Source organism: Pyrgilauda ruficollis, unplaced genomic scaffold (assembly GCF_017590135.1).
Source record: "Pyrgilauda ruficollis isolate IOZ18807 unplaced genomic scaffold, ASM1759013v1 scaffold124, whole genome shotgun sequence".
Lineage (NCBI taxonomy): Eukaryota > Metazoa > Chordata > Aves > Passeriformes > Passeridae > Pyrgilauda > Pyrgilauda ruficollis.
The window spans coordinates 46,999-74,706 of NW_024510766.1; the positions used below are offsets into that span (position 1 = coordinate 46,999).

At 50.7% G+C, this 27,708-nt stretch overlaps 1 protein-coding gene across 3 annotated transcripts in view; it reads left to right on the plus strand.

The window, feature by feature from the left end:
- The first annotated feature begins 371 nt into the window (after positions 1-371).
- LOC121365938 (WT1 interacting protein) overlaps positions 372-27,708 on the plus strand; it is a 79,691-nt gene continuing 52,354 nt past the window's right edge. For 2 of the 3 annotated variants that reach the window (XM_041490554.1, XM_041490555.1), the window contains exon 1: positions 372-2,216. In XM_041490554.1, coding sequence (XP_041346488.1) covers positions 773-2,216 — 1,444 coding nt within the window. In that variant the 5' untranslated portion in view covers positions 372-772. Of the gene's footprint in view, positions 2,217-2,249; positions 2,408-27,708 lie in introns of those variants that run through there. The other variant, XM_041490556.1, reaches the window with a different exon arrangement.

A 27,708-nucleotide genomic window follows, 5' to 3' on the forward strand; every position in this document is an offset into this window, starting at 1 on the left:
ACTGCCGGTATGTGAAGCACCGCCCGCCGCCGGCCCCGGGCCGGGCGCGGCCAGCCCCAGCCGAGGAGGGAGCTGCCGACCCCGCCGCCGAGCAGCGCCGCGGCCGCCCTCTCCCTGACTGACTCGGGGAAAATCATTGTTTGGCTCCGGCATTAGCTACATTCCAGCGGGACGCAGCGCCCAGTCTCCTTCCTCGCATTCCTGCCCCACACAAAGGAGTCCCTGCCTCGCCGCGCCCCGCGCCGCGCTCGCCGCTCCGCAGAGCCCCTCCGGGCCGGCCGCCGCCTTCGCCCCCGCCCGGGGGTGCGGGCGGGCCGCGGGCCCGCCGCGGGGCGGCCGCCGGGGGCGGCGGGGGCAGGGACCCGCCGAGCGCAAATTCCTCCGCGCAGCGCGCCATTGACTGGACCGAGCAACTTATTTAAGGCTGGAAAGTGACACAGGGGCGCCTCGTCTGCGCCGGCCGCGCTCCGCCGGGCAGCCCGGCCGCACCGAGCCCAGTGCCGCGGCGCGGGATGCCGCCCGGGTGACCGCCCCGAGCCCGGCCGCCGCCTCGCAGCTCTCCGGACAAGGAGCCGCGTCCCGCCGCTGCCCCGCCAGGACCGCGGGAAGGGGCTTTCTTTTGGGGTGCTTTTTGTGTTGCTGGATTTGGGGATTTTTTTTCTTTTTGACTTTTTTTTTTTTTTTAACTCCTCTTCTTTCTCCGCTCCGGGCTGCGCTTTCGCGGAGAGTTCACCGCCCTTCCCCGCCCCGCGCCGCCGGGCTCCGGCACAGCATGGAGAAGTACGAGGAGGACATGGCACTGAAGGCCACCAAGTTCATGGAGGACCTGTCCCTGTACGAGCCCTGCCCGGAGGGTCCGTACGGCCGGGGCGGCCGCCGGGACCTGGTGCTGCACCCCGACCTGGAGGAGACCAAGCGGGTCATCGCCGCCCACATGACGGCGGAGCAGCGGGGCCGGAAGATGAACGGCACCGCCGCGCCGCCGCCGCCCGCCGAAGGCTTCCCCGCCGCCGCCCCCTGCGGCAAAGCCGCCCCGCTCCGCGCCAACGGCCGCGCCGCCAACGAGCCGGGCGCGGGCCCGCCGTGCTGCGAGGAGGGGCTGTGCACCCGCTCCGAGGTGGCGCTGCCCTGCTACAGCGGCTTCGCCGACAAGGGCAAGCGCTACTCGGCCGAGGGCTACCGCTACGCCGCGGGCAGCGCCTACGAGGGCGGCTACGTGGCCAAGGGCGGCGGGCGGGCGCCCGGCGGCCCGGACGGCAAGTTCGGCGCCGCCAGCCCGCGGGCCAGCCTGGCCGCCGCCTCGCCGGGCCCCGCCGCCGAGCACGGCAAGTTCTCCAGCCCGCGCTCCAGCCTGGGCGGCGCGGTCGCGCTGCCCTACGAGAAGTTCTCCAGCCCCCGCTCCAGCCTGGTGGTGCCCGGGCAGGACAAGTACGGCAGCCCCCGCGCCAGCCTGGTGCAGTACGACGGAGCCGCCCTCAGCCCCCGCTCCAGCTACGCCAGCACGGCCAGCGACACCAGCAAACACTCCAGCCCCCGCGCCAGCCTCACCGGCTACGACGGCGGCGGCAGCAAGCCCAGCAGCAACCGCACCAGCGGCATCAGCATGGGCTACGACCAGCGCCACGCCAGCCCCCGCTCCAGCACCGCCAGCCAGTACTCCTGCACCGCCAGCCCCCGCTCCAGCTACTCGGACTCCAGGTACGGCCCGCCGGGCAGCGCCGAGCCCGAGGGCGCGGGCGGCACCGGGCTCGCCCTCGCTAGCCCCCGCTCCAGCCTGTGCGGCCCCGAAGGCCGCGGCTCGGCCGGCCCCGCCGTGGTCAGCCCCCGCTCCAGCATCTCCAGCCAGAGCTCGCGGAGCTCCCGGGGCTCCATGAGTGCCTATCCCGAGCTGCAGCTGCCGTCGCCCCGTTCGTCCCTGCTGGGGCCCGGCCTGCAGGAGGACGGCGCCGTGCCCGAGCTGGGGGACGTGTACCACCGCATCCATGCGCAATCCCCGCCGCGGCACGACCAGCAGCACCCGGCCGGCGCCCCCGAGCCGCCGCCCCCCTACGCCTACAGCCCGACCAAAGGCTCCGCTTCGGCTCCCAAATTCAAGCTCCCCTACCAGGTGACGCCGTGCCGGGAGAGCGGCCCCAGCCAGGCGGAGAGACGGCTGGAGGCGCTGACGCTGGAGCTGGAGAAGGAGCTGGAGATGCACATGAAGAAGGAGTACTTCGGTGAGTGGGGCGGGGGGAGTGGGCGGCTGGAGGGCGGCGGTGTGCGGGGCCTGCCGCGTCGGGCGGCTTCGGCCGTGGAGAAGGCGGGTGTGCAATGCCCGGGGCTGCTCTGGACCAGGTGCCTGCTGAAGTCTCACATGGCCACAGACACTGTCTGGTGTCCGAAGCGCCTGCACCATAGTTCACTCCCGGTATGTGAACTCTATCCCGTCTATTCCTAACGCGGTTTGCCGGGATGTGTGATGCTTCCCTTTCATGTGCGCTTGGGAAACAAGTGTGAAGCGTGACGAGAGCTGCTTGTGCACTCGGGGGTTACAGTGACTCTCGTTTGTCCCCCTTCCCCACGGGCAGCTGAAGTCTCTCTGCTAGCTTCCAGCATTCCAGAGGATGTGGTGTTTGCGATCCTGCTCTCAGTCTGTGGTAACTTTTGTAGATGATGAGTATGGCTGGTGCCATCATCATGAGTTCTTAGTGCTTCGTTCAATGAAATCTTTGTGCTCGTTCAGAGTACCTGTGGGTACAGCGTTGTTCCTGCCCTGCGAGGTCTCGCAGGGTCTGCTCAGCACACAGGGGAGCTTGGACGACAGGAGCCCTCGGCCCTTGCTGAGGTTAAGTCGGCCTGTTGGTCACCTCCTGAATTTTTGTTGCTTTTTTATCGAAGAAAAGTAACTTCTTGAAATGTGTGTATTCTTGAAATGCGGATGAGTGGGCGTGTTTTATATAGCCACAGTAGTTAGGCTTAGGCTCCCGTGTCTGCCTGTCTTTGTACTGGATGACAAAGGCTAAAAACACCCATGAAAAGTTGATCCCGGAGCGTGCCGATAGTGCCCGGCTCTCCTGCGCAGGTGAGCGGCAGCTGCGGGAGCGGGCAGCCCTCGGGAGCAGCTCGATCGTTCCCCGCTTGAGCGAGAGCTCTGCATGGGGATGTCAGAGCTCCCGCAGGGGAGGGAGGGACGGGCCCGGGAAGGTGAGGGGGTGTGGATGAGCCAGCCCCATCCGAGGCCTTTGAGGGAATGGTTGTCTCCGTGCTTTGTGTGCGTTCCTGAGGATGGAGCCGTGTGTCACCTCGGTCGCTGACTCAGTCGCGAGGCTCAGTGTGCTTCTGGCGCAGCATTGGGGTGCTCTGCAGGGAGGGAAGGAGTTGCAGGGCTGCCTTCATTGTCTGGGAGAGAGACCTGGGCCGGCCAGTGGAGGTAGCTAAGTGAGCAGCGACCTCTCTACCGGGAAAACCTTTCTGTAAACTGCAGTGGCAGAGTTTCTCCAAGCTTTTGTGCCCAGACAAAGGAGGCTGAATGCAGTGCTTACTGCCTTCCTTCACCCGTCTAGTGCTGATAAGGAAGCTGATGGATCACCGCTGGATGTTTTGCAGTGTGGGCACCTGGCTCGATGCTCCTCAGCAGCTGAGGATGCTGCTGAGGGCAGTTGTGGTTCCCTTCAGAGGGCTGCAGAAGCTGCGTGGGGCTTTTAACACACGAACTGCAGGAAATGTTCCCTTCAACATTCCCATGGTTTGCAGTGAGAGACTGAGGAATAAAATGTAAGAGTAAGAACAAGTTACCTGTTCTGAGCCTCCGGGAGGTGTTTCCAGTGGCCTGGAAAAGCTGAGGGTGTGATCAGGGGCTCCAGGAGCAAATGCGGGGAATCTGTGTTGGGGATAGATTTTCGTGTTTCTCAGAGTTTGGCTGTTGCAGGTGCCCCTGCTTGCACGTGTGCTCCCAAGCTCAGGGGATGCACCCAGTGCAGGGTGAGCAGTGCCTGCGCCTGGGCAGCCTCTGAGCTGCTTTGGAGGCTCCTGCTGTGGCAGCACCAAGAGCCACTACTGTGACTTCCACCCTGGAAGCAGATGAAACCCAGAAAACTGGGCTGCTTTGAAAGCTGATTTCTGTGAGCTGCTGAGGTTTTGATAAATCCTGCTGGATTTCATCCCACCTTTTTGGTTCAGATGATCCATGTAGGTGAATGCTGAGTTTTGGCTGAGCCAGTGCATGAGAGACTGGCAGGGCTGACCAGAGGCTGTTGGGTCAGAGTGAAGGAGAGTGAGAACAGAATAGGGAAAAATCTGGTTTTAGTTCGACTTATTAAGACACTGAGGGTGTCTTAGGAAGCAAGGAAAATGCCTTGATTTTCATTGCAGTTGGTACATGCTGCAGCTGTGAGGTGTCTGCATGGCACTCTCCAGAGGCAGTGGTGGTGTCTTTGGTGCCTGTGGAGAGCAAAGTGTTGAGCCAATAGGTCCAACAACGTAGAGGGGACAGAGATGCTTTACTGCTTCTTAATTAGATGAGCTTGATTGTCTAATGAGTAAATGCTGATACGAGGACACCAGGTATTTACTGTGCTCTGTGTCTGTCATCATGTTGTTGTTGTCTGCCCCCATACCCCCAGTAAAATTAAAAATGGAGCAGTGTGCTATTTTGGAACTGAGGTCAAGGTCTAGCCAGCTCTTCTTGGAGGAGGAACAGCTCTACTCTGCCTCCATGCTGGTCTGTCTGTCATCATGTTGTTGTTGTCTGCCCCCATACCCCCAGCAAAATTAAAAATTGAGCAGTGTGCTATTTTGGAACTGAGATCAAGGGACTAGCCAGCTCTTCTTGGAGGAGGACCAGCTCTACTCTGCCTCCATGCTGGTTCACTCACACTCTGCTGGCAGGGTGGGTGCAGGCAGCACTCACACTCTGCTGGCAGGGTGGGTGCAGGCAGCACTCACACTCTGCTGGCAGGGTGGGTGCAGGCAGCACTCACACTCTGCTGGCAGGGTGGGTGCAGGCAGCACTCACACTCTGCTGGCAGCCCCTGCCATCCCCCCAACAAGGATTCTGCTCGCCTTGGCCATGGTGATGGAATCCAGCACGGGAAGTGACTTAATTGTCACATTGTCCTCTCCTAAAGCTGAAAGAGGTGCCTGATCCTGGGGAGGTGGGGAGTGCAGCTGCCTGCCTGTGCCAAGTCCAGAGAGACAAGCAAGTCTGCAGCTCTGCCTTGTCCTTCAGCTCCCCTTGTGCAGGCAGTGCTCTCTGTGAAGGTGCTTCTCCCCATCTCTGCACATCCAGAGCCTCCCCCAGTCCTGGCTGCCAGCTCACCCCTCTCCCCTCAGCTGAGATGCAGAACAGAGCTCAGACCACGTGTGGTGCTCCCCAGTGAGAACAAGTGATCCTGTCCCAGAGCTGCCACCTTCCCTGCCTTCCGTGGGCAGCTTTGTCCTCATCCTGCAGGAAAAGCCAGGGGACCTGAAGGAGGTTTGCCAGGGGAAGCAGGGGTGTCTCAGGCTGAGACACAAAGCCTGGATTCTGCTGATAATGCAGTACTCAGTTTAGCACAGCCCTGGTGAGTAGCCTTGACTTTTGAGAGCTCTCTCTTTCCAGAAAGCCATCCAGCAGTACCAGCACATGTTTTCTGGAGCACCACCAAGAAACAGTGCTGATAACATGGTGTTGAAAAGCCTTTGGCTTGGTAGGTGAGGGAAAGGAAGGGAAGACTGGGTGAAGGGAGGAAATAAATCTCTAGAGCCATCCAGGCCCTCTCTGCCCTTTTTGTGCGTTGTCATCCAAGTAAATCTGGATTTGAGCCCTGCAATATGCTCATGAATTCCGAGTTGTATGTTTGTGCGTGTTCTGTGTGTGCAGGTTGATGTGATGGAAGGGTGTTTATGCAAGTGAGATAAAAATTAAGACAGGTAACAGTGCTAAGTCTCTAAAAGCTGTATTACACAGAGAATGAAGTTTGAAAATTTGAATGAAATTTAGATGAATTTGCAGTTGGTGAGCAGAGCACTTGAAAGATTTGGTATGGAGTTGTTTTCAGTCTTAGGAATTCCTGAAGGTTTCTCTGTGAAATATTTCTTTCCTGTTTCCAGCAAAGTAAAGGTACTGATTGATACATCATATCATTTGGGGGGATAAGCAAAGGTTTATCATCTGGTAATTACTTTATTTTTTTCTTTTGCTGGTCTTAGAAATTCATTCAGTGCTGGTAAGCAGTTGATGTCCTTCAGCATTTGTAGTTGGGGCTGCCCAGGGAAAAAATTGCCTTTGATAGGCAAACACGTAAATAGAAATAAACTCACATTGTGGAGTCCCTGAAGTGTTCAAACAGGCTGTGTACCTCAGAGTTCTGGTTTTTTTATAATCTCCCTGTTATAGCTGGAAAATACTTTGCTGAAACTAATTTGAGAGTGGTCAGGCTTTTCTGGGCAAGGAGGAAGAAAGCCTCGGAGCGGGTCAGGCCCGGGAGGTGTGTTCAGGGGGAAGGTGCAGGAGGAGCTGCTGGGGTACCTGTGGGGTGGCAGCATCCTCGTGGCCACCAGGAGCCTGTCCCCTGAATGAGGCAAGGACATCACGGTAAGAGTGATAAAGTCTGTAGCTGGAACATCATCCGAAAGGAAGAAGGAGTAGGGAGGTGGGGGAGAGAAAGTAGAAGGAATTAGCATGGAAAGAGCATGGGATAACACATCCCATGTGTACAGAGCTGGGAAAAAGGAGTTTTGTCTGTGGCACGAAATGTGCTTTGAGGGATGCTCCTGAGATGGCTTCTTGCAGTCCCTGCTAGCCATGCACATCCTTGACTCCCCTTGAAGTTGGGAATTGATACAATAACAGCAGGGGAGAGTTGTGGAGTATGTGTGGTTTTGTTTTATTAGGTATTAGATACATATAACATGTACAATTAACATGAAATGGGAATTTGGACGGCTGTAACTTGGATGGGAGGCTGTGTTACGAATGGGGACAAACATTGACTTGGCTGTGGATGCAGGACACTTGGCTGTGGATGGGATATTGTTTCATAGCAAATTTTTTTTTTTTTTGTTTCTATTTATTCCACATGCTTTTACTGTGTTAAAAGTAAAAGCACTGTGTGTAAGAGGGAAAGGAGAAAACCTTTCTTCCCAAGAACTGCCACGTATTTGATTGGGGTAGCAAGGTGAGGTTCCAGGACAGAGGTTTGTGTCTGCAGGACAAGGGCTGGTGTAGGCATGAGCGCTGCTGTGCTGGTGCCTGGTTTGTGAGCCCCTGTGCTGCCCAGCGTTTGGGGGATGCTCCTGTGAGTGCCCAGCAGGCTTTGGGGCTGAGCAGCAGAGGGAGGGGAGGGAAGGTTTGCAGGGCTGAAGGGAGCCTGTGCTGCAGCTGGGTTTGGAGTGGGAATGCTGTGAGAAACACTGAGCAATTCATTGCTCCTGCTCAGCTTTCAGGGCTGTCACAAGCTCCAGGCCAAGGCTGTGGTGCTTTCCTCAAGGATAAATCCCAGAAGTAACATTAGGCTTTTAAACATACCCTTCCCCCTTTGCCTACCCCCTTGCCCCAAAAAAACCCCAACCCAATCAGCTCTGCTCTCTCAGGTGGGTCAGGGAGACATCCTGAGCAACACTGGCAGTCCAAAATGGCTCTGTAGCAGAGATGAACTTGTACTGGCAGTTGTTTCCCTCACCTCTGTGCTGGATCTTCCACAGAGATCTTTGGGTGTGAATGTCCTGTTTGAGCTCACTGGAGGTTCAAACGTGGTGGTGTGAGAGTTGGGAGGAAATCCCAGTTTAGTGACTTTAATGGGTTCAGTTTGCAGAATAGAAATGGTACCCTGCTGTGGAGCAACAGGTAACTGTCAAAGTAGCTGTTTTTATAATTTGATCGAAGTTGATTTTTTTTCCAGTGGAAAGCGTCCCTGAAGTTGTATAATTTTTACGTCTAAAATGTGTAAATGGTACAAGTTTGTGTGCTACCACTGGTGGCTTCATGGCAGCAGGTCTAGGCTGAAATCCTTAATAGCCACAGTTAATGAATTAGGATGTAAGTGGCTCTTAGCTGTATGGATATTGGGTGCTTAGAAAACACTCTCAAAGAAAGACAATTTGCCTAATCCTAAAGTGATTATTTTTTAAAAGTGCTACAATAATTATTTTAAAAATGCCCCAAACTTGGCAAAGTAATTTTCAGGTATGTAATAGGATTGTTCAGCAATGGAAAGAAAATAAACTAACAGTGATAAGCCACGTAGTTTTACTAAGATCAGAACATTTATGCAGGCATTTAATGAGCTCTACACTTGGCCTTCTACCTACATCATATGTACCAAATATCTCAGGACAGCACCTCACAGCATGTTGGCAGAGCCTGGTTGATTGTTAGTATAATTGTTAAATAGTTAATATGATTGTTAATCATTTCCTGTTCTGTGGCTGGAAAAACTGAGTGTCTTAGACTGTGATGTGGTGGTTGATTTTTGTGCCCATCCTGGACAAAGTGCCTCCTCTGTGACAGGGATGGGTGAAATAAAGCAAAGCTGAAGCAGCCAGAAGGATGGGATGCAGGAATGTGCGTGGTGTCTGTAAGTTTTATTATGAGCTAGGAAGGGCTCACTTTGGGTGGCTGTGTTCAGCTGCCTGAAAGGTTCAAGTCCTGACAGGACCATCGTACCTGGGTTGTGATGTGGCATGGCTTGGAGCTGCTCCAGGGGTGTGACAGCTCCTCAGGCTGGCAGCAGGATTCCTGCTGGCTTGTTAGCCTTCAGCTCTGAACAAAACTAGCAAATGTGCTAATGATCAACCAATAGATGTGGAGTTTGGCTGGATTTTTTCTGCGATTTTTCAATGTGCCTGTGTGGGTGCTCTCTCTGGAAGTGGATTTTCTGCCTTTTTTTTTTTTTTTTTTTGACACTGGAGCAGATAGCTCCATTCTGTGGTGTGTGTTATCTCTTCCTATTAACCTCACTGGGTTGTTCTAGCTCCCTGTCAGCATAGCCTTGCTTGTTACTGTGCTGAGACTGAGCACAAAAAGCAGCCAAGCAAGTCATGTATCTCTTCCAGCTGGAGTATTTCACGTTCTCTGAAACTTCATTCCTTGTTTTTTGGAGCAGTTTTTACTAAATCTCTGAGGTCACATTTATGGTTCCAGCAAACTTTTGGGAAAAGCCTGTGACTGATGAAGAAGCAAGCCCTGCACCCAGAGCACAAACCCTCATTAATGCTCAGCTGAGATCTCCTGTGCACACGTGGAGGGGCTTGCACAGGGACTCGCCTGGGGGTGAGGATTTATTATATATATAGGGTAATATATGTGTTATTTATTTTATATTTAGGGTTATGTATGTGTTATTTTATATATAGGGTTGTATATGTATTCTTTATTCTATATTTAGGGTTATATATATATGTTATATATAGAGTGACACCTATTTCCAGATCTGAGATGCTGGAGAAGTTCTTATTGGCAGGCTTTGCATGAGAACCTGTGGGCAGTGGGGTTTGAGCCTCTCTTCTGTGTGGCTGGGGCTGGCCTGGGGCACAAGGGCCACTGTCCCACTGTCCCACCCTCTGCTGCTGGGGAAGGGGCTCCAGCTCTGCCTGGCCTAGTAAAAAACCTCCTGGGGCTGGTGCTGCCCACCAGGGCTGAGCTGCCCTTGGTGTCCTGCTGGTGCCCTTGTGCAGGTGGGCTCAGGGACCCCGATGGGCTTTTGAGTGGAGAATTGAGTTCCTCAGGTGCCAGGCATGGGAAATAAGTGACTTGGAAAGGGGGATGTGATTGGGTTGCAATAACAGCACAAATACTTAATGATCTCCCCCAAGAGATGACCTCCTGCCTTAATTGTAAAGTCTTTAATTGCAGGCAGCAGCAGTGAAAATGCATTTGGTGCCCTGTGAGGGTTGATGTGTGTTTGGGAGTGAGCTGCAGGGGAGGCAGTGCGCAGTGGTAAAGAGTGTCAGTATCAGAGGTTGTCATGAAATAGGGAGTGGATCAAATGGACAGCCAGGAGGCATTTAATAGGTTACAAAAGGTCATGTCTCATGTGTAATATTGCTCTTTTAAAAATTTGGTTGAACAAAGCTTGTTTCAGTTCAGAATGTATTTATAGTTTTTTGGAAAAGTAGATGTGGAAGAACTGCTAGGGACTTTCATTGTTTCCCAGCCATCCAGACATTTATTTAATTGGTGAACTGTTTCACTGCTGACACCTCAGAACTCCTGGAAAGAGAAAACAAGCTGTTTTCTTCCTTTAATGTGGTCACTTGGAAAAATTAGAAAATTTCAAAGTTAAAATAAAGAGAAACAAAAAGCCATTCCTAAATGCAGCTTGACAGTTGTGCACGTTTAGATGCTCCAGCTGGCTTGGATCATATTTCCTGTGGTCTGTGGAGAGCCTGTGGCCTCTCCCAGGCATGGGAAATACCCTTTTGTTCTGGTGGCCATGGCACAAACCTTTCCCCTGTGCTGCAGCTCGTCCCCAGGCAGGCAGGGGTGCAGCTCCTGGGCTGGGCTGGGTGGTCCTGCTGCACTTTCTCAGTGTCCCTGTGTGCTGGCACTGCCCCAGGGGCACCAGGCAGGGCCAGTCCTGGATGGGGCTGTGGCTGGCTCAGGTGCTGGTGAAGCACAGTTCATGGATGTCCCAAATCTTAATGCCACTAATCTGCAGCTCCTTTCTGTGTGTGTCTCTGGCTAGGACAAAACTGCAGCATGTGTGAAGTGGAACCTTTGGTAGGAAGGGATTTCTGACCAGGTGGGAGAGGTATGATGGTGACTGTGATAAATCAAGCATGGGCTTGGCTGAGCTGAGCCAGCTGAGGGCTCTGCTGCTGTGGCTGTTCTGTTCTCTTGCCCTTGTGGATGTGACTTTTTGCCTTCAGCAGTGTTAGAGTTAGAGCAGGATCTTAGTTTTCTGTGTTCTGCTGGTGTGAAATTCCTGCTAAATCCATTTGTTTGGGTCAAATATTGAATGACTGGAAAATAACCACTGATGGAGTGGTTCTGAGCAAGGGGATAGGGAATAAACTTTGTCACTTACCTGTGGTTTCCCCTGCTCACAAAAGTGTGTTACCCTGGCCATGTGCTGCCCTGCCTGTTCTTGTCACCAACCTGAAATGCAGCAGGATCAGACCCACTGTCTGTGGATGGTCTCACCTGTCCCTTCCCATCTCTCCATAATGCTGCTGGTTCAAAGGGAATGTTGATTTTTGGCTTTGTTTCAAGAAAAAGGGAAGAAGCAAAAGATGCTGGAGTGCAATCTCAGCTAAGGCAAGACAGCTGTATAGCAGGAAGTGGAAAGAGCTGTAATTGGTAAAATCTTGGATTCTCTGTGTTCCTCTGTGTTGTGGCAGTTGCGTTAACCTTGAGCATCCCAGATGTAGGTGGAGCAAGCTGGCAGTCCCTCAGGGAGCAAGGCAGAGGTTTTGATGGATGGCAATAACTGTTGCAGCTCTATTTTTTAATTTGTTTTGTTTTGTTTTTGCCAGGCAGTTATGTGAAAATTTTCTGCAGTTGGTGGGTTGCCCATTTTTAATCAAAGCCATGTTTCCCAAATCTAAACACTCAATAGAAAACAGACCTGCACACCAATCAAGTGTGTTAGAGTCCATATTTGGAGCTGGTTTCAGAAATAAGCATGTAATTTTTTTTTGAAGTGTGTGTCAGTAGCTGGTTGTCTTGCAGTGTCTCTTGGCCTGTTGTACCTGTTCCTGGCTGGAGCAGGGCTGGGCCTTGGCAGTGCAGCCCTGCAAAGCTGCAGTGGTGCAGAGCAAGTGATGCACTTGTGATGCAGACCTTTGTGGCTCAGCTCAGGCCGGGAAAAACCCTCAAGACATCACAAAGTAAAATTCATGCAAGGTATTTAGAATTCTTGTAGTTTTATTTAGAAGATGAAGAACATCTGATAAACCCAGTGCTGCCTCATGAGTGACAGTCCTGTTGAAGCATGGGTGGCATGATGGACTTGTTTCTGACAGCTGGGAGTCATCTGGAGCTGTTTTCATTACACCACAGAGATCAGGGAATGAGTAAATTCACACCAGTGCTTTTCCCTGGCCGTGTTTCTCTGCCTGGCTTGTCCAGCAGCCCCTGCAGCTCCCAGGCCATGCCTGCCTCGGGGTGGTCACAGGTATCCCTGCTTTCTGCTGGGGCTGTAGAGCTGTTTGCCCAGGAGCCTGCTACTGGGACAGGTAAATACTTGTGTCACAGTTCGCAGGGAGTTGGTGACTGTGGGCAGGTGGAGGCAGTGGTGTGGGACAGGGCTGAGATGCTCCGTGTCCTGTGACCTCTTCAGCTTGTACCAAGTCACTTCTGGGCACAGAGTTCCCAGATTGCTCTGCTCTCAGCGTGGGGTGGAAGATGAGTGGATGGGATGGAGGCTGTGCCCAGATGTGAGTTGTGCATCCTCTGCTTTTCTTCTTGTAATCTGCCCAGAGCAGGGGTCCTTAAAGGAGTCCAGAGCTAAGGCTGGAGCTGTACAGCACAGCTCCAGGCACAGGCAGGGGTGATGCAGTTGTTCATGTTCTACAGATCCCCCTGGCTGTTCTAGGGATCCCCCTGGTGCTGCCTGTGCTCAGTGAGGTGCTGGGGCTCTAAGGACTTCTGCCATTTTATTCCTTTGGTTGCCTTTTTCTTTTCCTGCAGCAAAATAAAAGGTCCAGCCTATTCTTACTTAATGTCTTTTTATGAAATGTTGGCAGTCACCAGGTGCTAGACTCAGATGCTGTTTCACAAACAATTAGAAGAAAGCTGGTTTTGCTTTTCTGGAAAGAGGATCTCCCAGTCTTTCCATGTGTTGGTTTTGAGGGAGACACTCCTGTGTAAGGGTGCTGGGACTGACAGTGCTGGGAGGTGTTGCCTGCCACACCAGCAGCACCTGCAGCTGGTCCCTGCCCAGTTCAGAGAGAGGGAAGAACTCAAATCCAAAGCATTTTTTTTATATCTATTACTATATTCTAAAACCTTAAACTCTTAAGTTTTCTACCATGTGATGTTACACACTTCTATTTAAACTACACACCCATAATCTTAGTTCTGTTATTCAATTTTGGAAGCCTTCTCCATGGCCTCGGGTCAAATGCAGTGTTCTCTTGGGGGCTGGTGTCTGTCAGCACAGAAAGTCTGAAATTCTCAGTAGCCAGGGTTCCAACAGGTTTGGGCCTGGGGCTTTCAGCCCAGCATGGACAAGGTTTGCCCCTTGCAGGAGTTTCTGGCAGAGTGCAGATGTGGCAATTCACTCACCAAATCCCACATTGCCCGAGAGCAATGGGACAGTTCCACATGGGGTAGAAGGACTGGAGTGCCAGACCACACCTTTTAAAAAAGCAAACCCAAGAAACCTCCCTGACCTATTAAGAAAATGTATAAAGAGAAGGGATGGCTTGGGTCAGGCTGGAACAGCCTTGCATGCTGTGTAAGAGCGAAGTGATGGTGGCTCTTTTGGGAAAAGGCCTTCTCAGCCCCTCTTTCCCACCTGGGAGCAATCCAGGCTGGTGAAGAACCAGCCCAGAAAGAGGTGATCCACAGAGCCCGCCCCACAGAAAATACTCTGAAGTTGTGCCAAGTGCCGACTTGCAAATCAGCTTCCTGGTGTGCCAAGTGTGTGAAGCTCTGCTTTTCCCTGCTTCCCACCCTGTTCCCACCTCCAGGGGCTTTGTCTGCAGACTTCCCCATGGGGGTGGCAGGCAGGAGCAGGGAGCAGCTCAGACCCATGTGGTGGCCTGGCCCTGGCTGGACACCACATCTCACTCTGTCTGATTTACTTCTGTAACTCACCAGAGGGAAATAAATGAGCCCACGAAACAAAACCCCCTCACTCCTGAGCTGAAAGACAAATCCTGGACTGCTTTGTGGCAGAACTTCCTTTGAAATTACTGGGTATTTTGCTTGGTTGGACTGGCAGAATTCTGGTGTTAGATTATTGTAAGGTCAGAGAAAAAGTGCATTTCAAATCTGGGGGGAAGGACTTTGTTTGGTTTTTCTGACAAAGTACCCCTTGAGTAGTGAGCATTGATTTAGAGCCCTTCTGTTCCCAGCTGGGTCAGTGCCTGCATGGGCAGTTTCCAGCCCTGCTGCAGGTGTCACTTCCTCCAACTCTCAGCCCACGTCCTTGGTTAAGGGTGATGTGCACTGACTGATCCCAATGCTCAGAGTTCCTCTCTTCTGCTTTGACTCCTGTTCCCTCTCAGCATCCAAGTGCAAGGTCTGTGTGGGCTTCTTCAAGGGCTTGGCTGCTCTGGTCCTCAAGGTTGCCGTGAACTTTGCTGTGATATTTGAAAGCAGAGAGGAAGAGATGTGCAGTGTGTGTGTGGGGAGCTTCTCTTCAGAGGGTCAGTCCCTCTGGGAGTGCCCACTGTGACTGGGTGCTCACCAGTGTGCATTTGGGGAGATCCTAACTTAACGTTCCCATACGATGTGGAAAAGGCAAGAGATAGCTTTCATTAAAAAAAAAAAAAAAAAGAGGGAGGCTGCTGAGAGTTCTGACAGATACATGGTAATATTTGCTTAAGTTTCTGAGAAATAAATTATTTCATTTTTATTATGAAGCTTATGTCTGTGTATTTGCATCCCCCTAAGTGTTTTCTGGGATTTTGCCATTTTAAGGCAATGTCTGTTGGCCCAGAACTGCCACCACCAGGGCTGAGCTGAAAGTGGTATAAATTCACTTTGTTTTTAATTTGAGCCATTTTCATTTTGATCAGGGAACCAAATTACGTGAGGGAATGTTAGGTCATGACTTCAGTTTTGCTTGTACATGTTGTAAATTTGGTTGGGAGTGCAACTACAATGCAGTGAGGTGAATGAGAGTGTGCCCTTCTCCAGAGACAACAGCTGCACACCCAGGTGACAATGATGCATAAAAAAATCTCCCTAAAGAGTGGACATTAATTCCTGCTTTGAAGGAGGATCTGGGAGCTGGATGTGCTGCTGGTGCAGGCTCAGTTCTTCATGCATCGTTTCCTGCCAGAACACTACTGTTCCCCCCAAAAAATAGCTACCAGCCAGAAAAAGTGTCCAAAAATGTCCAGTTAGCCTGCAAATCAATTGCTGTTTGAATTTCTTGGACCATGCAGCTTGCGGTTTCTCACCAAGCAGTTGACTTAAGTCAACAAAGTAGGTGTTGTCTCAGGGTCTGAATTGGGTAACACTGACTCCAGGTCCAGTGTGACCATTGGGGAACAAACACTTGTGCTCCTGTTTGTGCTCATCCTGCAGCCCAGGGCAGGGCACAAGCTTGGAAGCACCAAAAGGAGGGAAGAAGGGAGATAAGGATGTTCTGTGCAGGCTGGAGTATAGAGATCAGAACAGGTGGCAGTCCACAACAGGAATAAAATAGTTCAGATGTTCTTCTCTCAGAGAGCTCTGTGATCACGTCTTGAAGTGCTAAGTGTGCAGGGGACAGAGTTTGGAGCCTGGGGACAGCCAGGATTTCAGGTCTGAGCTGGAGGTGCTCCTGCTGTCAGCAGTGGAGGGCTGGGTGCTGGCTGGGATCCCAGCCTGGCTGCAGAGGACAGGGAGCAGCAGCTCCTCCTTGGCACTCCTGTGGCTGCTGTGCCAGGGAAGGACAGGAAAGGGATGCGTGTTCCTCCTTGCACAGCCATTCCTGCCACCTGAGTCACTGCCTCCACTGCAGGATAAAAGCTCTGGCTCCACCAGCTGAAAACCAATGGAGAACAACCATTTGGAGTTATTGTTTTTGGTTGGTTTTTTTTTTTTTTTGCTTTGCTTGAAGAAACGTCTCTCTTGCAGTGGTGGAAGACAACCAGAGAAGACGTTTTGTGACTGGTACCAGAGTGAGGCACAGTCTGCTTTAATTGAGGATCAACAATGATTCCTTCTCTAAGAGGGACAATTAGCTCCTCTGGAGGAATTATAAAATCCTTCATCTGTTCAAAGGTACCAGTGGGAGAAGCAGGGGATGTGCAGGCACCAACTCTGTACTTCACTCTTAACGTTACAGAGAAAGCACAGTAGAGAGTTTCATCATTGATTTGGTAAAAGCTGCCCTTATTTTAATGGATATATTACAGAAGAGGTTACATTCATCTGCAAACAAAGGCTGTAGTATTTCTTTTTTTAAAGCAGAAATAAATTTTAAACCCCCCCAACAACTAAACTAATTCTTTTAGCCAGTTTTCAAAAGATAAGTTTTGTGGGTTGTGTTAGTTGCTTTGTTGGTTTTTTTCAAGGAAGCATTGAGGAACCCATTTCTTGGTGAATACAGTGAAAGGAGAGATTCCAAAAGGGCTTTTGTGCAATTAAGGGAATGTTTGCATTAGGTTGTGCTGCAGTGATTTAACACATGAGAAGGAAAAGTCCCAACTGAGTGATTTACACATGGATCTCAAATGTTTTGATCAAAGGTCAGACTCAGAAATGCATTTATGCTTACTTTTAAGTCCAAAGAGAATCCAGTGGGGAGTTAAATCTCTAAGTAGGCATTTAATGTGTAAATATTCACAGGTAGCTCTTTACTTAGCCGTGTTATTTTGCTGTGAATTTAGACAGGGCCAGATTTACTTGGAAGCTGAAGTCCAGACTCTGCCAGTACCTACAACAGGGGAGAGCGTTTCTGTAGACTGAAGTGACTTTGAATATTTCATATATAAATTCTGCTTTTTACTGGCTTACAGGAGTTCTAAAGTAGGTTGGGAGAAGTGAAAAGGGGCCAGGAAAACCGGCTGATTTTTCAAGGCTTGCAGTCTCCAGGTTCACAAATGGTCCATCCTGACATGCAGGAAGTGGCAAGAGGCCTGCATGGGTGAGCAAGGGGTTCTGAAGAAAGAAATGGAAAGGATATGTGTGGTATGTGAGGAGTGGAAGGAGGGACAGGTGACCTGGGGGAATACCAGGAGACACAAGGCTCATCTGGAGCTGGAGAATTAGCTGGTGAAAGACAGGGAAGTCAGGAAGTGTTTCTGCAGGTATGTGAGAGAAAGGAAGATCGGGGAAAACATGGCCAGGGGTGCTGGGTTGGCATTCTGTGATGAAAATCTTGGGGATTAGGGGAGAGCAGTGGTGCTGATCTCATCTTCAGTAAAGCTTTTGATGCTGTCACCCATAGCATCCCTCTGGACAAATTGGTGAAGTACAGGCTGTGAGAGGGACTGAAAAGTGGCTGAGCTCAGGTGTGACCAGCAGGATGAGGCTGAGTTGGAGCCAGTCACTAGTGGTGCACCTCAGAAGTCCATGTTCTGGAGTCAGTAGTGTTTGACATCTTCATTAATGATGGGGGTGATGGGGACAGAGTGCCCTTCTAGCCAGCCTGTGGATTGCACCCCCATGAAGCACTGCTTGATAGACTGGATGGATGTGTGATCTTTTAGGACAAGAGAATTTGGGAATGACTGCTAATATTTTAGGCATTTATATGTGGATAGTAAGGCCCCCTACAGCTGTGTCATAAAAGGTAATTGATGTTAGGAGACTTATGAATGTGACTTTCCTGGCTGTGAGAATAATTTACAAATACAGGAAAAATAATGTCTTAGACTGCTGTAGAAAAACCCTAGAAAAAAGTGCTTCTGCTGTTTCTTCTGTCTCTGTGTTCCAAGACATACTTGAACTCTCTTAGAAGGAAAGGATTTAGGGCAAACAGGAATGGAAGACATATCTATCCAAAGCCTTCGCTCATTACCCTGACAGGCTGCAGAAATGTGGGGATGGGAACCTCAGGAAATTCGGCACAGGGAAGAGCCAAGTCCTGCATGTGGGGAGCCACAGCCTCATCCAGTGCTGGGAGCAGCTGTGCACAAAGGCCCTCTGGAGCCCAGGCTGGGTGTTTGGCAAAGGAAACAACAGCAAGGAGCTGGAGTTCAGGCTGATGATCATGGATCAGGACCAGCCTGGATCATGGGCACACTGGAGCTGCCTGCACGTCCTGGGTGCCCACGGGCTTGGTCCAGCCTCGGTGTCTGGGCACTTTGCCCTCAGAAGCTGTGTCTGAGCCAGGGGCTGGGGGGGGTGTGCCAGCTTTGGGTGTGGGTCTCCCTTGGGGACACTCCAGCTCCCAGCAGTGCTCTGTGTGCTGGGAGCCTGTGGGGAGCTCGGGTCTCATCCAGGCTTCCCAAAAGCAGCCTCTCCAGTGTCCACTTCTCAGGTGCATCCCCTGAAACCTAAAAGGGCGCCAAACTACCACACAGTTCATAATCAGATGTGGGTTATCCTTTATTGCTTTTGTCATGATCCTAATGGGAGCCTCTGCTTCGGCAGAAGGGAGGATAGCACTGCCATGGCACTGGGCTCTCCAAGGATGGGTGCACAGGCAGCAGCTGAGGTGGAAAGGGTTGCCTCTCTTCATCGCTTCTCTGTTTTGCTGAGTGTTTTAATTAAAACCAGATAGAGGAAAATTTCTCACAGTGTTTCCAATTTTTAGTGGTTTCACCTGCTGTTGAAAATTGCATCAAGACATAACAGTAAAGGGATGATGCAAAGAGGAATGAATGCTCCTTTTAGTGGCTATGAATAGAGCTTCTCATATCAGTTAAGTGTTGACTTATAATTATGAAAAGATTATGGGTTTCTGTTATTTTTTAGCCAGTCCTCTAGCACATAAATTAACTAACATTTCATCACTTCATGTAACCTTTCAAAATGGAGGAGGGAGGTTTGGCTAATGAAATTCATAAGATCACATTTATTTGGAGATGTTTACTGTAACTAACAAAGTGAAAAATTACCCCTTTCTATATGCTCACTCTTTCCCTGGTTATGCAGTTCTTGAGGAGGTGATTTTTGCTGTTTTTCTAGAAACACTTTTAAAGAATAATTATACCAGGGGAGTTTGCTCTTCAACTGTGCTTTAGTTGTATTTTTATAAGAGTTGCTAGAAATTCAGACACGACTCCTTTGCTGTCTCATGACTGTGGGTGGTGGAGCTGATGAGTTACTAAATAAGAGATGTTTGGGTGTTGGGGTGCCAGGACTGGGAGGGAAGAGCATCTCGTGTCTCGTTCCTCACTTGGACTGGAGTCTGGCATCTAGCTTCTGGAAAAGAGAGTCCATCTTCCAAAAACCATCCTAAAGAGAGGATGCCTGTCTGTCTTGGCATGGGGATGGGGAGTAGGGCGAGCCTGGAGAAGGCACCCAGTGCAGTTCTGGGGACTCCTGTGATGTGCAGTTCGGTCCTGCAGCGCTGGGTGCAGCTGCTTTGTGAGGACAAGGCTCAGTGCCAGCGCTGTGCACAGGGATCATTAGCAAAGAGAAATCCTTTCCCCCTCGAGCAGATTGCTCTTTGACAGGAGCCACTGAAGCCAGGGGAGTTTCCCTGTTTGCATCTCAGTGCCAAGTGCTCTTGCAGGACACTGTTCTCTACTTGCAGCAGTTTAGCACTGCAGCTGAGTGGCTGCAGGTTCCTCTGCAGGGCTCTGGCTGCAGGTGCAGTGGGCAGGCTGTGGAAGGAGCAGATGATGCCAAAACCCTGCTACAGGTGGGGGCTGCCTTCTGTGCCAGGGGCTCTCCAGGCTCAGCCAGTGTCTTGGACGTTCCTCCCTCAGTGCCCAGGTTTTGCAGAGCAGTTCTGTCTGTGAGAACAGGAAAGGTGGGTGGCAAAAAAAAAAGTGTGCTTTTAGACACAGTCTGCCAGCTCTGCCTGCTGGTTTGTCACTGGCTGGGAGAGAGCTCATAACTGAGGGCATAAGCAGATTCAACATCTTGTGCTTCTTAGCTGGGTGTTGTGACCATACCCATTTCACACCTTTTTCATCAGAGAAAACTAGCACTCTGAGTTTCTTTTATTTTTTTTTTCTTATTTTATTTCCCAATTTCTGCCTTTTTATACCCATTTTGCTCCTGTTTCATGTCAAGATGACAGTCTAGGTCAAAGTAGGGGAGAGGGATGGTCCTGGGTGTAATATTTGTGCATTTCTGGATCATTCATTGATACTACTTGGATGTGGATCAAGTGTGTGTTCACATTTGTGTCGAATTAGCCAGACAGACCACATACCCTGGAGTTCATTCCAGCAGCTGGAGAGCAGACTGTTACCTGATCCAGGACTGACAATACCTGATCCAGCAAGAAGTCAAAGCAGTCCAGACAGAAGATATCTGACCTAGCAGAGATGAAGTTTACTATCAGTACTTTACACTGTGTGGCATCTTTTTCTATGGTACTAAGTTGTAAAGCTGGGTTTATTCAGGTGCTGGATTTATTCAGGTGTTGGAATGTGGCCTCCTGTGCTGCTGCCCATGTCAGTGGAAGGTTCAGTGTCAGTCTGAGGGAGACCTGTCCACTCCTGCAGGTCTGGGTGGTGCTGGGGGAGCCAGTCCCTGAGGGTGAGAATGGAGCTCAGGCCCTCTCATGGTTGTGGGAAGCCCAGAGTTGCCCTGCTGCAGGAATCACTGCAGACAGGAGTCTGACAAAAGCCTGGAACAGCCCTTTGCCCACCTTAGGTCAGCCTTGGAGAGCAGCTGAACACATGGGCAGCGTGTTGATTTTCTAACTTTTACTTTTCCCCCCCAGTTGAATTCACAGGCAGGAAATGAGCCACATCTACAGCATTGAGTGCTGATGTTTCCCAAAGGTAGAGGAGGCAAAATTAGAATATCCTGTTTACATGTCGTTCAAGCTGTATTTGACCAGCTGTCCCAAGGGTTTTCCACTTGCTAGATCAGGACAGGCTTTTCTTACAGTCTGAGCATCTTCCTGTGTGAGTGGAGGAGTGTGGCTGTTTGCACTGAGCACCTCCCTGGGCCCAGCCTTACAGCTGCACAGGAGACAGCTTTTCACTGTCACCAAGGTGGGGAAGCTGAGACTCGCTCGCCAGGTCCTTCAGGACTAAAGGTGGGAGAAACCTATGGCAAATTACTTTCTGAAATGGTCATTCCTCTACCTTACAGGAAGGTACATTCCTCCTCCTGATGTTCTCAAAGCATCCTTGAATCACTGGACTTGAAATGTCTGAGAAAAAACTTGTTCAGAGGGTTGAGGTGACAGATTTTTAATTAACTTTCATCTTTTCTTAAATGAATAGTTCAGTCTTTCTACATATTGCCTTGGTACAATACCTACCTATATGCATGTTTGTGTTTGACCCAACTTATTTATGGTTCTGGGAATGCTGAAGAACCTCCCTGGGGCAGGTGTGAGCTGTGGAAGGTGTCAGCACGTGTGTGGGGTGGGTGCTGGCACTGTGGGGCTGGGAGCTGCTGAGTTTGTAGCAAAGGTGCTTACGTAATTCCCTGCCTTTTCCAGACTGTCATGCTCGTGCTGGAAATAGACAGTTATCTAAGAAAATAGCAAAGTGCACCTGGAAACTTTTAGACTAGTCTCCTTGTTTAATCATGAACCCATTTTCAGTACGTCGAGGAAGGCAGCTGTAATATATGACCTTTTTCTGCCATACATTGGAGTGGTGACTCATCCTGCAGCTCAGAGAAGGTGGTGAGCAGGCTCCAGGCTGCTCTGTGCAGCTGAGCTCTGCAGCTCTGACGTGCTCTGGACTTCAGGGTATTTGGGCTGCTCTCGGTATCACTGTTCTTACCTGCTTGCACAGATTTCTGTAAGCTGAAAAAATTTAAATTGATTCTGTCTTTTCCATGTAATCTCAGAAGGTTTTTTGTCTGAAGACCACAGGGGTGTCAGTCACTCACATTTAATATAGAAAAGAGCCAAGACAGAAACTAAAGGTGACTAAGAACATCAAAACTGGAAAAGTGGGCTGGTGCAGTAGGTTTTGTGACTGGTTCTGTACTGTGAACACTGTCACTTATATAGAAAAAATCTGCAATGTGTAGATAAATGTACTATTACAGAAAGACAATGGCCATATGAGCTCTAAATATTTAGTTTATTGTTTATTTGCTGTTATAAAACTGCAGGGCTGAGCCCTGCAGGTGGTGTCAGTCATTTCATGCTTCAGAGCAGTAATTTCACATTCTGTATGAAGCAAGAAGCATCTCGCCCCAGAGCTCAGGTGATCCCCAGCTGGTTTAACCAGCGGCAGTATCCATGATAATTAAAAACCAAGCAAAAGTTTTTTAGAAACTCCCTTCTGTCACCCTCTGTGAAGTACCACTTCTTCTGTTGCCCATAGTATTGGGATGTTCAGTGTGAAGCTCTGCCCTCTTCCTTGTCAGTTTGGGTGTAGAGCTGGGCTGAGTGCCCCTGGTGCTTCACACCAGCTTCCGAAGAAGGAATTTGCCCAGGAGCACTGTGGAGCTTTGGGTGGTGGTATTTGATGAGTCTGGACTGCAAGCAGGAGCATCCCTCAGTTCTGCTGGCTCTGGGGGTGTGTGCTGGGCTCACCAAGACTCTGGCTGTGCTGCTGGGTCCTCCTCTGCCAGCAGCTGGACCAGCTCCAGCTTTTGGCCATAGCCTGTGCTCCTCTGCTTGTACTACACTGCTGGAAATTCAACACTCCTCAGTTGGCTGCATTATAAATGTGATTACGCTCACTGTACTCAAGGCAAAATAAGTGTGGTTTGAGCTGGAGGGCCTTGTTGGCCTGGTCCCTTTGGGCTGTAAGAAGGCTCATGTCCACAGCAAGACGCTCAGGTGTTCAGCAGTGGAGGGGCAGTAGGACAGGAAAGTCTGATTTACAGGCTTTCCCTCCGAGTTACTGATTGCCAGTGGTGCCCTCCTTTTCCTCCCTTGCTGTATGTTTCCTTGCTTGGACAATCCCAGTCATCACAAGGTACTTTTAGAAACAGGATTTTTTTCTGTCTTTATTCTTGCTTAGTACTTTGATTGCTGAAGTTATTTGCAGGTCCCCTTGTGCTGTGATTGTCAGTGTGAGCATGAGCCTTGAGCGGACAGCTGAGCTCTGAACCCCAGATAAAGCAAGCCGAAGCTGCACAGCCCATGGAGCAGCCGGGGGAGCTCCTCTGTCTTCTGCTTCAGTGCCTCAGCGGCAAAAGAATTTTCCATAAATGCCAGATAAGAAGTATGGATTACCCCGGAGCTGAATCAGGACAGAGCAATGAGAGGACATTGGTGAGGCCAGCAGCAGCGCGGGTACGGCCGGGCCCTGCTCGGCCTTGTGCCGCCGCTCAGAGCGGGCCTGCGCAGGCACCGGGGCTGAGCCCTGCACACCGTGTCAGTCATTTCGTGCTTCACAGCAGTGATTTCACATTCTGTATGAAGCTAGAAGCGTTGCTTTGGGCTTTCCCTGTGTGACGGGGTGGCTCGACTTCAGCAGCAAGAAAAGCCCTGCAGTGTGCAGCACTGCTCATCAGGGCTCAGCGTGGCTCCCGTGGCCTCTCCCTCTGCAGTGCTGGCCTGGAGCTGGTTTCATTCTCCAGCACAGACATGCCCTGGCCTCAGAGCTGCTGAGATAGGGAGGCAGGGAGGGTGGCATTTGTGAGTTGTTTCTGTGGCCCTCTGTGTTCCCAAAGACTTGCCCATCACCTCACCCTGCGTGTGGAACTCCGGAAGGGTCAAGGACAGAGCAGAACAGGCAGCGCCTGTGGCTGCTTCCAGAGAGAGCAGGAGTGGGCTGAGTCCTGCTGGCAGAGCTCGTCCCTCAGGCAGGTAGAGCTTGGCTCCTGTGCTCTCAGCAGCACTGTCATTCCTGGAACTCGGCCTTCTTTGTGGCCATGACCCCTCCCAGCTGCTTTGTCCCACACAAGCCTTGTTAAGCCACAGGCAGAGTGGAGGTAATGAAAGTTTTTCCAGAACCTAGAACTTTGCTTCTGCAAAACTTCCAGTGAATGTGAACTTTGCTGCAGTTGTAACCAAACATAAATTATTTATTTCAAATTTTAATTTTTCTGAGTAAAGTTCTACACACACATCCCTCCTGTGTATTAATTGAGTAAAGCCTCCCGTAGCAGGCAGGCACTGAAGTGATGGAGATCTTTTTAAGTCAGCAGATGCATATCTCAGGGGCCTAAATAGTTAATTCATTATTCCTTGAGGATGAAAGTAAGGTTGAGGGCAATCTCAACAAGGTTTAACAATGACAAGAAGAAGTTTTGCAGTCCACAGGCTGCTTCTTGCCTTGCTGTGCCTGAACTGTGATTTGTGTTAGGTGTTGTGGCCCGTGTTCCTCCAGCGTGGTGCACTCCAGCACAGTCACTGCAGGGAGCCCGTGGGGACTCCCAGGCTGGAGGTGGGGTTATGTTGCTGGATGGGGTCAGCTCCTCATGGCTCTTGGATATTGGGGTGCCAGGTGTGGATGGGCTGGGGCTTGGCAGGAGAACCTAAAACATTTACTTGAGCATTTCTCACTTTCCTTAGCCTGTCATTTTCAACCTTAATTCAAGCTGTGGTGTGTCCTGCTCTTCCCTGGGGCAGAGGCAGTGCTAGTAGCTTAGCCAGGCAGTCCCTCCATCATTCCCAGCACAGGATGTTGCTGCTGAGCATGTCCAGTATTTATTTATAACTTGTATGTACCAGATTTCATGTTAGATACCGAATCCTTGGTACATGTGCAAGGTATCTGGCAGGCAGCAGATGAAAGCCCTGCAGTGAGAGCTGCCCATGGTGGCGGGGCTGGGCGGGTTCCCAGGGCTCCTCCCTGGCTCTGCCCCGTGCAGGTGCCTCCTGTCTTCTCCCTGTGCCTGCCTGGGGGATGACGCGTGTGTCGGAAGATCCCTCCTCCTGTGGTTGTTGGAAGGAAAGGAGCATTTTTCTCCCCTGAAGTCACCTCTTCGGTCCAAGCTGCCTGGGCCCAGGACGTGCCCGGGAGCTCAGCCGGCGCTGCAGCTGCAGTGGCACAGCTGCCTGGGCTCGGGGCAGCTCTGGGGCTCCACTGCTTGCCTGGCTTCTCAGCAGAGCACATCTTACAGGTATAGCAGCACCTGTGTGAGATCACAGGCTGCAGGCAGTGTGGGAGCACCTCCCCTGGCCAGGGGCACCTGCAGGTGTCTGACACAGCCCCTCCACAGCCCTCTGCTCTTGTAGCTCTTGCTGCAGTTTGGCTTCTTGTTTGGAGCTGAGGCTTCCCTCCTTGTTTGTTCTCCCTGCTCCATGGCAGTGGGTGTCCATTTCCCTGCCCCTGTGCCATGGATAGGCTGCAGGTGTGGGGAATCTTGTGTGGGGCATGTGTGGAGATGGTTTTCCTGTCTGAGAGAAGAAAAGGGGATTTTGTAGTGGCCCAGCGTGATGTTCATCCGCCCTTTTCCCAGAACTGCAGAGGCAGGGAGGGAGTCATCTGTGCCATGTGTTAGTTGTTAATTTTAGCTTTACCATAACTCTTGCTGACAGGGCTGGGTTGTTTCCTACTGTAGGCAGCATGTAGCAGTTATCCTGGAGATATGGTGGGGTTGCAAGACAGTGAGGCTGCAGCTCACCCTGGGCTGTGGTGCTCAGGCTGTGCGTTCTCCCAGCTCACACAGCTGCTGCCTGCTGGAGCTGAGGCCACGTGGTACCATTTCTCTTGCATTTGTGCTAAACCTTTTAGGTTATAAAAGGATGGCTTCAGGCACAGGATGAATTCCACCTGTGTCTGAGGTCAAAGCTTGGCCCAAAGGTGGTTAAATATCTGCCATGACATGCATGGCATTTATCAGTTCTTTTTCCTAATTCTGGCTGCCTGGTGAAGCCTGTATGAAGCAGCCTGTGCTGGCATGGCCAAAAGAGCATTGCTGGATCTGATGTACAGGTCCCAAACTGAGCTTCTTGTCATGCACATGCTACTACAGGGAACTCTTACAAGTACCAGCAGGCTGAAAAATAGCTTGTTGCTGATACCTTTGTAATTATAATGCATTGCATTTGGTGTCAGGTCTAGAACAAGGCACTGAACACATCAGAAGGTCCCAGTCTGATCTGCTGTGCTGCTGTGAGCTCCCCAGGAGCTGTGCCTGATGCTGTGCTGCTGTGCAGTGCTGGAGGCTTGCCTGCCTTGTGTCCAGAGATGATGTCTCACTGATGTGCTCAGGCTCAGTCAAGTGGACTGGTTAAAGATGTGGGGAGCACTGGCCATGTGCTGGAGTCCAGCAGGGAGTCTCTGGGAGCTCCTTCTCTTCCCAGCACCATTTTTGTTATGTCCTTTGTATGTCCTCCCCGGAGTGTTTGTTCAGTCTCTGCTCTCTGTTTGGCTCAACGCTCTGTGAGGGTGTGACCCTATCTCCACCCCAGCCAAGGACTGCTGCTCCTGCCTCAGCCAACCTTCACGGCAACTTTGAGTAAATGCAACATCTTGTAATGTAATTTTGTGGGTAGAGACACCAGATCTGTAGGAGAGCTGATGACCTGGTCAGAAACACAGCAGCTGCTGTATGGAAGATCTGGGGTACAGCTGACTGCTCCAAATCGAGCTCTCAGGAGGGGCAAGGAATCGTATAAAGGCAGAAGTTGCTCTGAAGTCACGTCAAGGGAAGTGTCAGAAATGAGACACGCTTGCTCTGCAACAGAACATTCTTCATAGGTGGTTTAACAAGCCCTGGAATTAAATCTGGGGAGGGGGGAAAGTGATGTAGCTGTTATGTCAGGGCTTCACAAGCCCGCAGTGTGCAGTCTGGGCTGCGACTGGTGGAAAAGCAGACCTGAGCAGCCGTGTAATCAGGGCTTCTCCTTGGCAGTTATGAGCTCACACTAAACTCACATTGCAGCTGCATATATATTTTCCAAAATACACTTTTGGAATTTTACATACACTTTTTTAGTATGCTAATCATCTCTGTGGTCATTCCTTCCTGCAGTTAATGACTGCTCTCTTGGAGAAAACAAGTTAACAAACTGACAGCTGCTCCTAACAAATCGCTTGCTTGGAGAGGCCAGTGCAAGTTTAGCATCCACAATAAATCCTTCTTTTACTTCTGATGATTCAGTGCAGCAGTGTCAAAGAAATGAGGTAATAACTTGCATTTATCAAAGCAGTTTGGACTGTAGTAGATTTGTGCACAAGAGCTCAGAGACAGAATTGCCAGAGTTACAGACTGTGGGTTCCTGCTCTTCTTTGAAAAGCTTTAAGTGTAGATGGCAAAACGTAGTTCAGTCAGCATAACCTGCCAGCCAGCCAGATTATCAACAGCTGCCAGGGCTGGCATGAAAAGGCAGGCAAGGAGTGTCCACGGGGCAGGGGAGCTCTGAAGGAACTTCCTCTGTCCCCATGGCCAGGAGTGAACCAAGACTTGGACCAGAGCGTGGCGCTGGGGTGGCACTGGCTTGTTCCAGGTGTGACCCTGGTGCTGTGCACCCCTCCTGGGCAGGTCCCTGCAGAGCCCTGGGGAGGTGTGGGACAGCAAGCAGCGCCCTGGGCTCTGTGCTGCTGCCCAGAGGGAGGAATTCCTGCAGCTGCTGGCTCACAGGACACCTCTCCCAGGCACGGTGTCCATAGTAATCAATGCCCATCTCTGATCAGTTAACCTTTAACTCATGGCAAATAGAAGATGTTGTCCATAACATTTGGTTACAAATAAATGAATAGACTTGGCAGCCTTGGATAAGGCAACAAATGTTCTGAAATTCCCATTTCTTGTGTCAGGGCTGAGCTCACCCAAGGGCTGGCATTTTCTTAAGAAGTTTGCAATAAACTGATGGATCTGGATGACAGCTAGTTTCTCACTAGGTTTAGCTTGGGTAACTGTTAATCTTAAAGTTGTAGTTTTTGCTTCCCCAAATTTCTGAGATCAGGTTTAAGAGTTTAAAAAAATTAATGGAGGGATTCGTTTTTGAAGTTTATCATTTGGTTTGACATATAGTCTCGAATGGCAACACTGTTCCAGAATGTTGAGCTAGCTGAATGAAAAGCTAATCTCCATTCTTGACATGAAGTGAGGGAATTTAAGGTATAAACACCAATAAACCCTGTGATTTAATGAGCAGTCTTTACATTTCAGTATTGGAATTTGTAGTACAGGCAAACTGCTTTTTT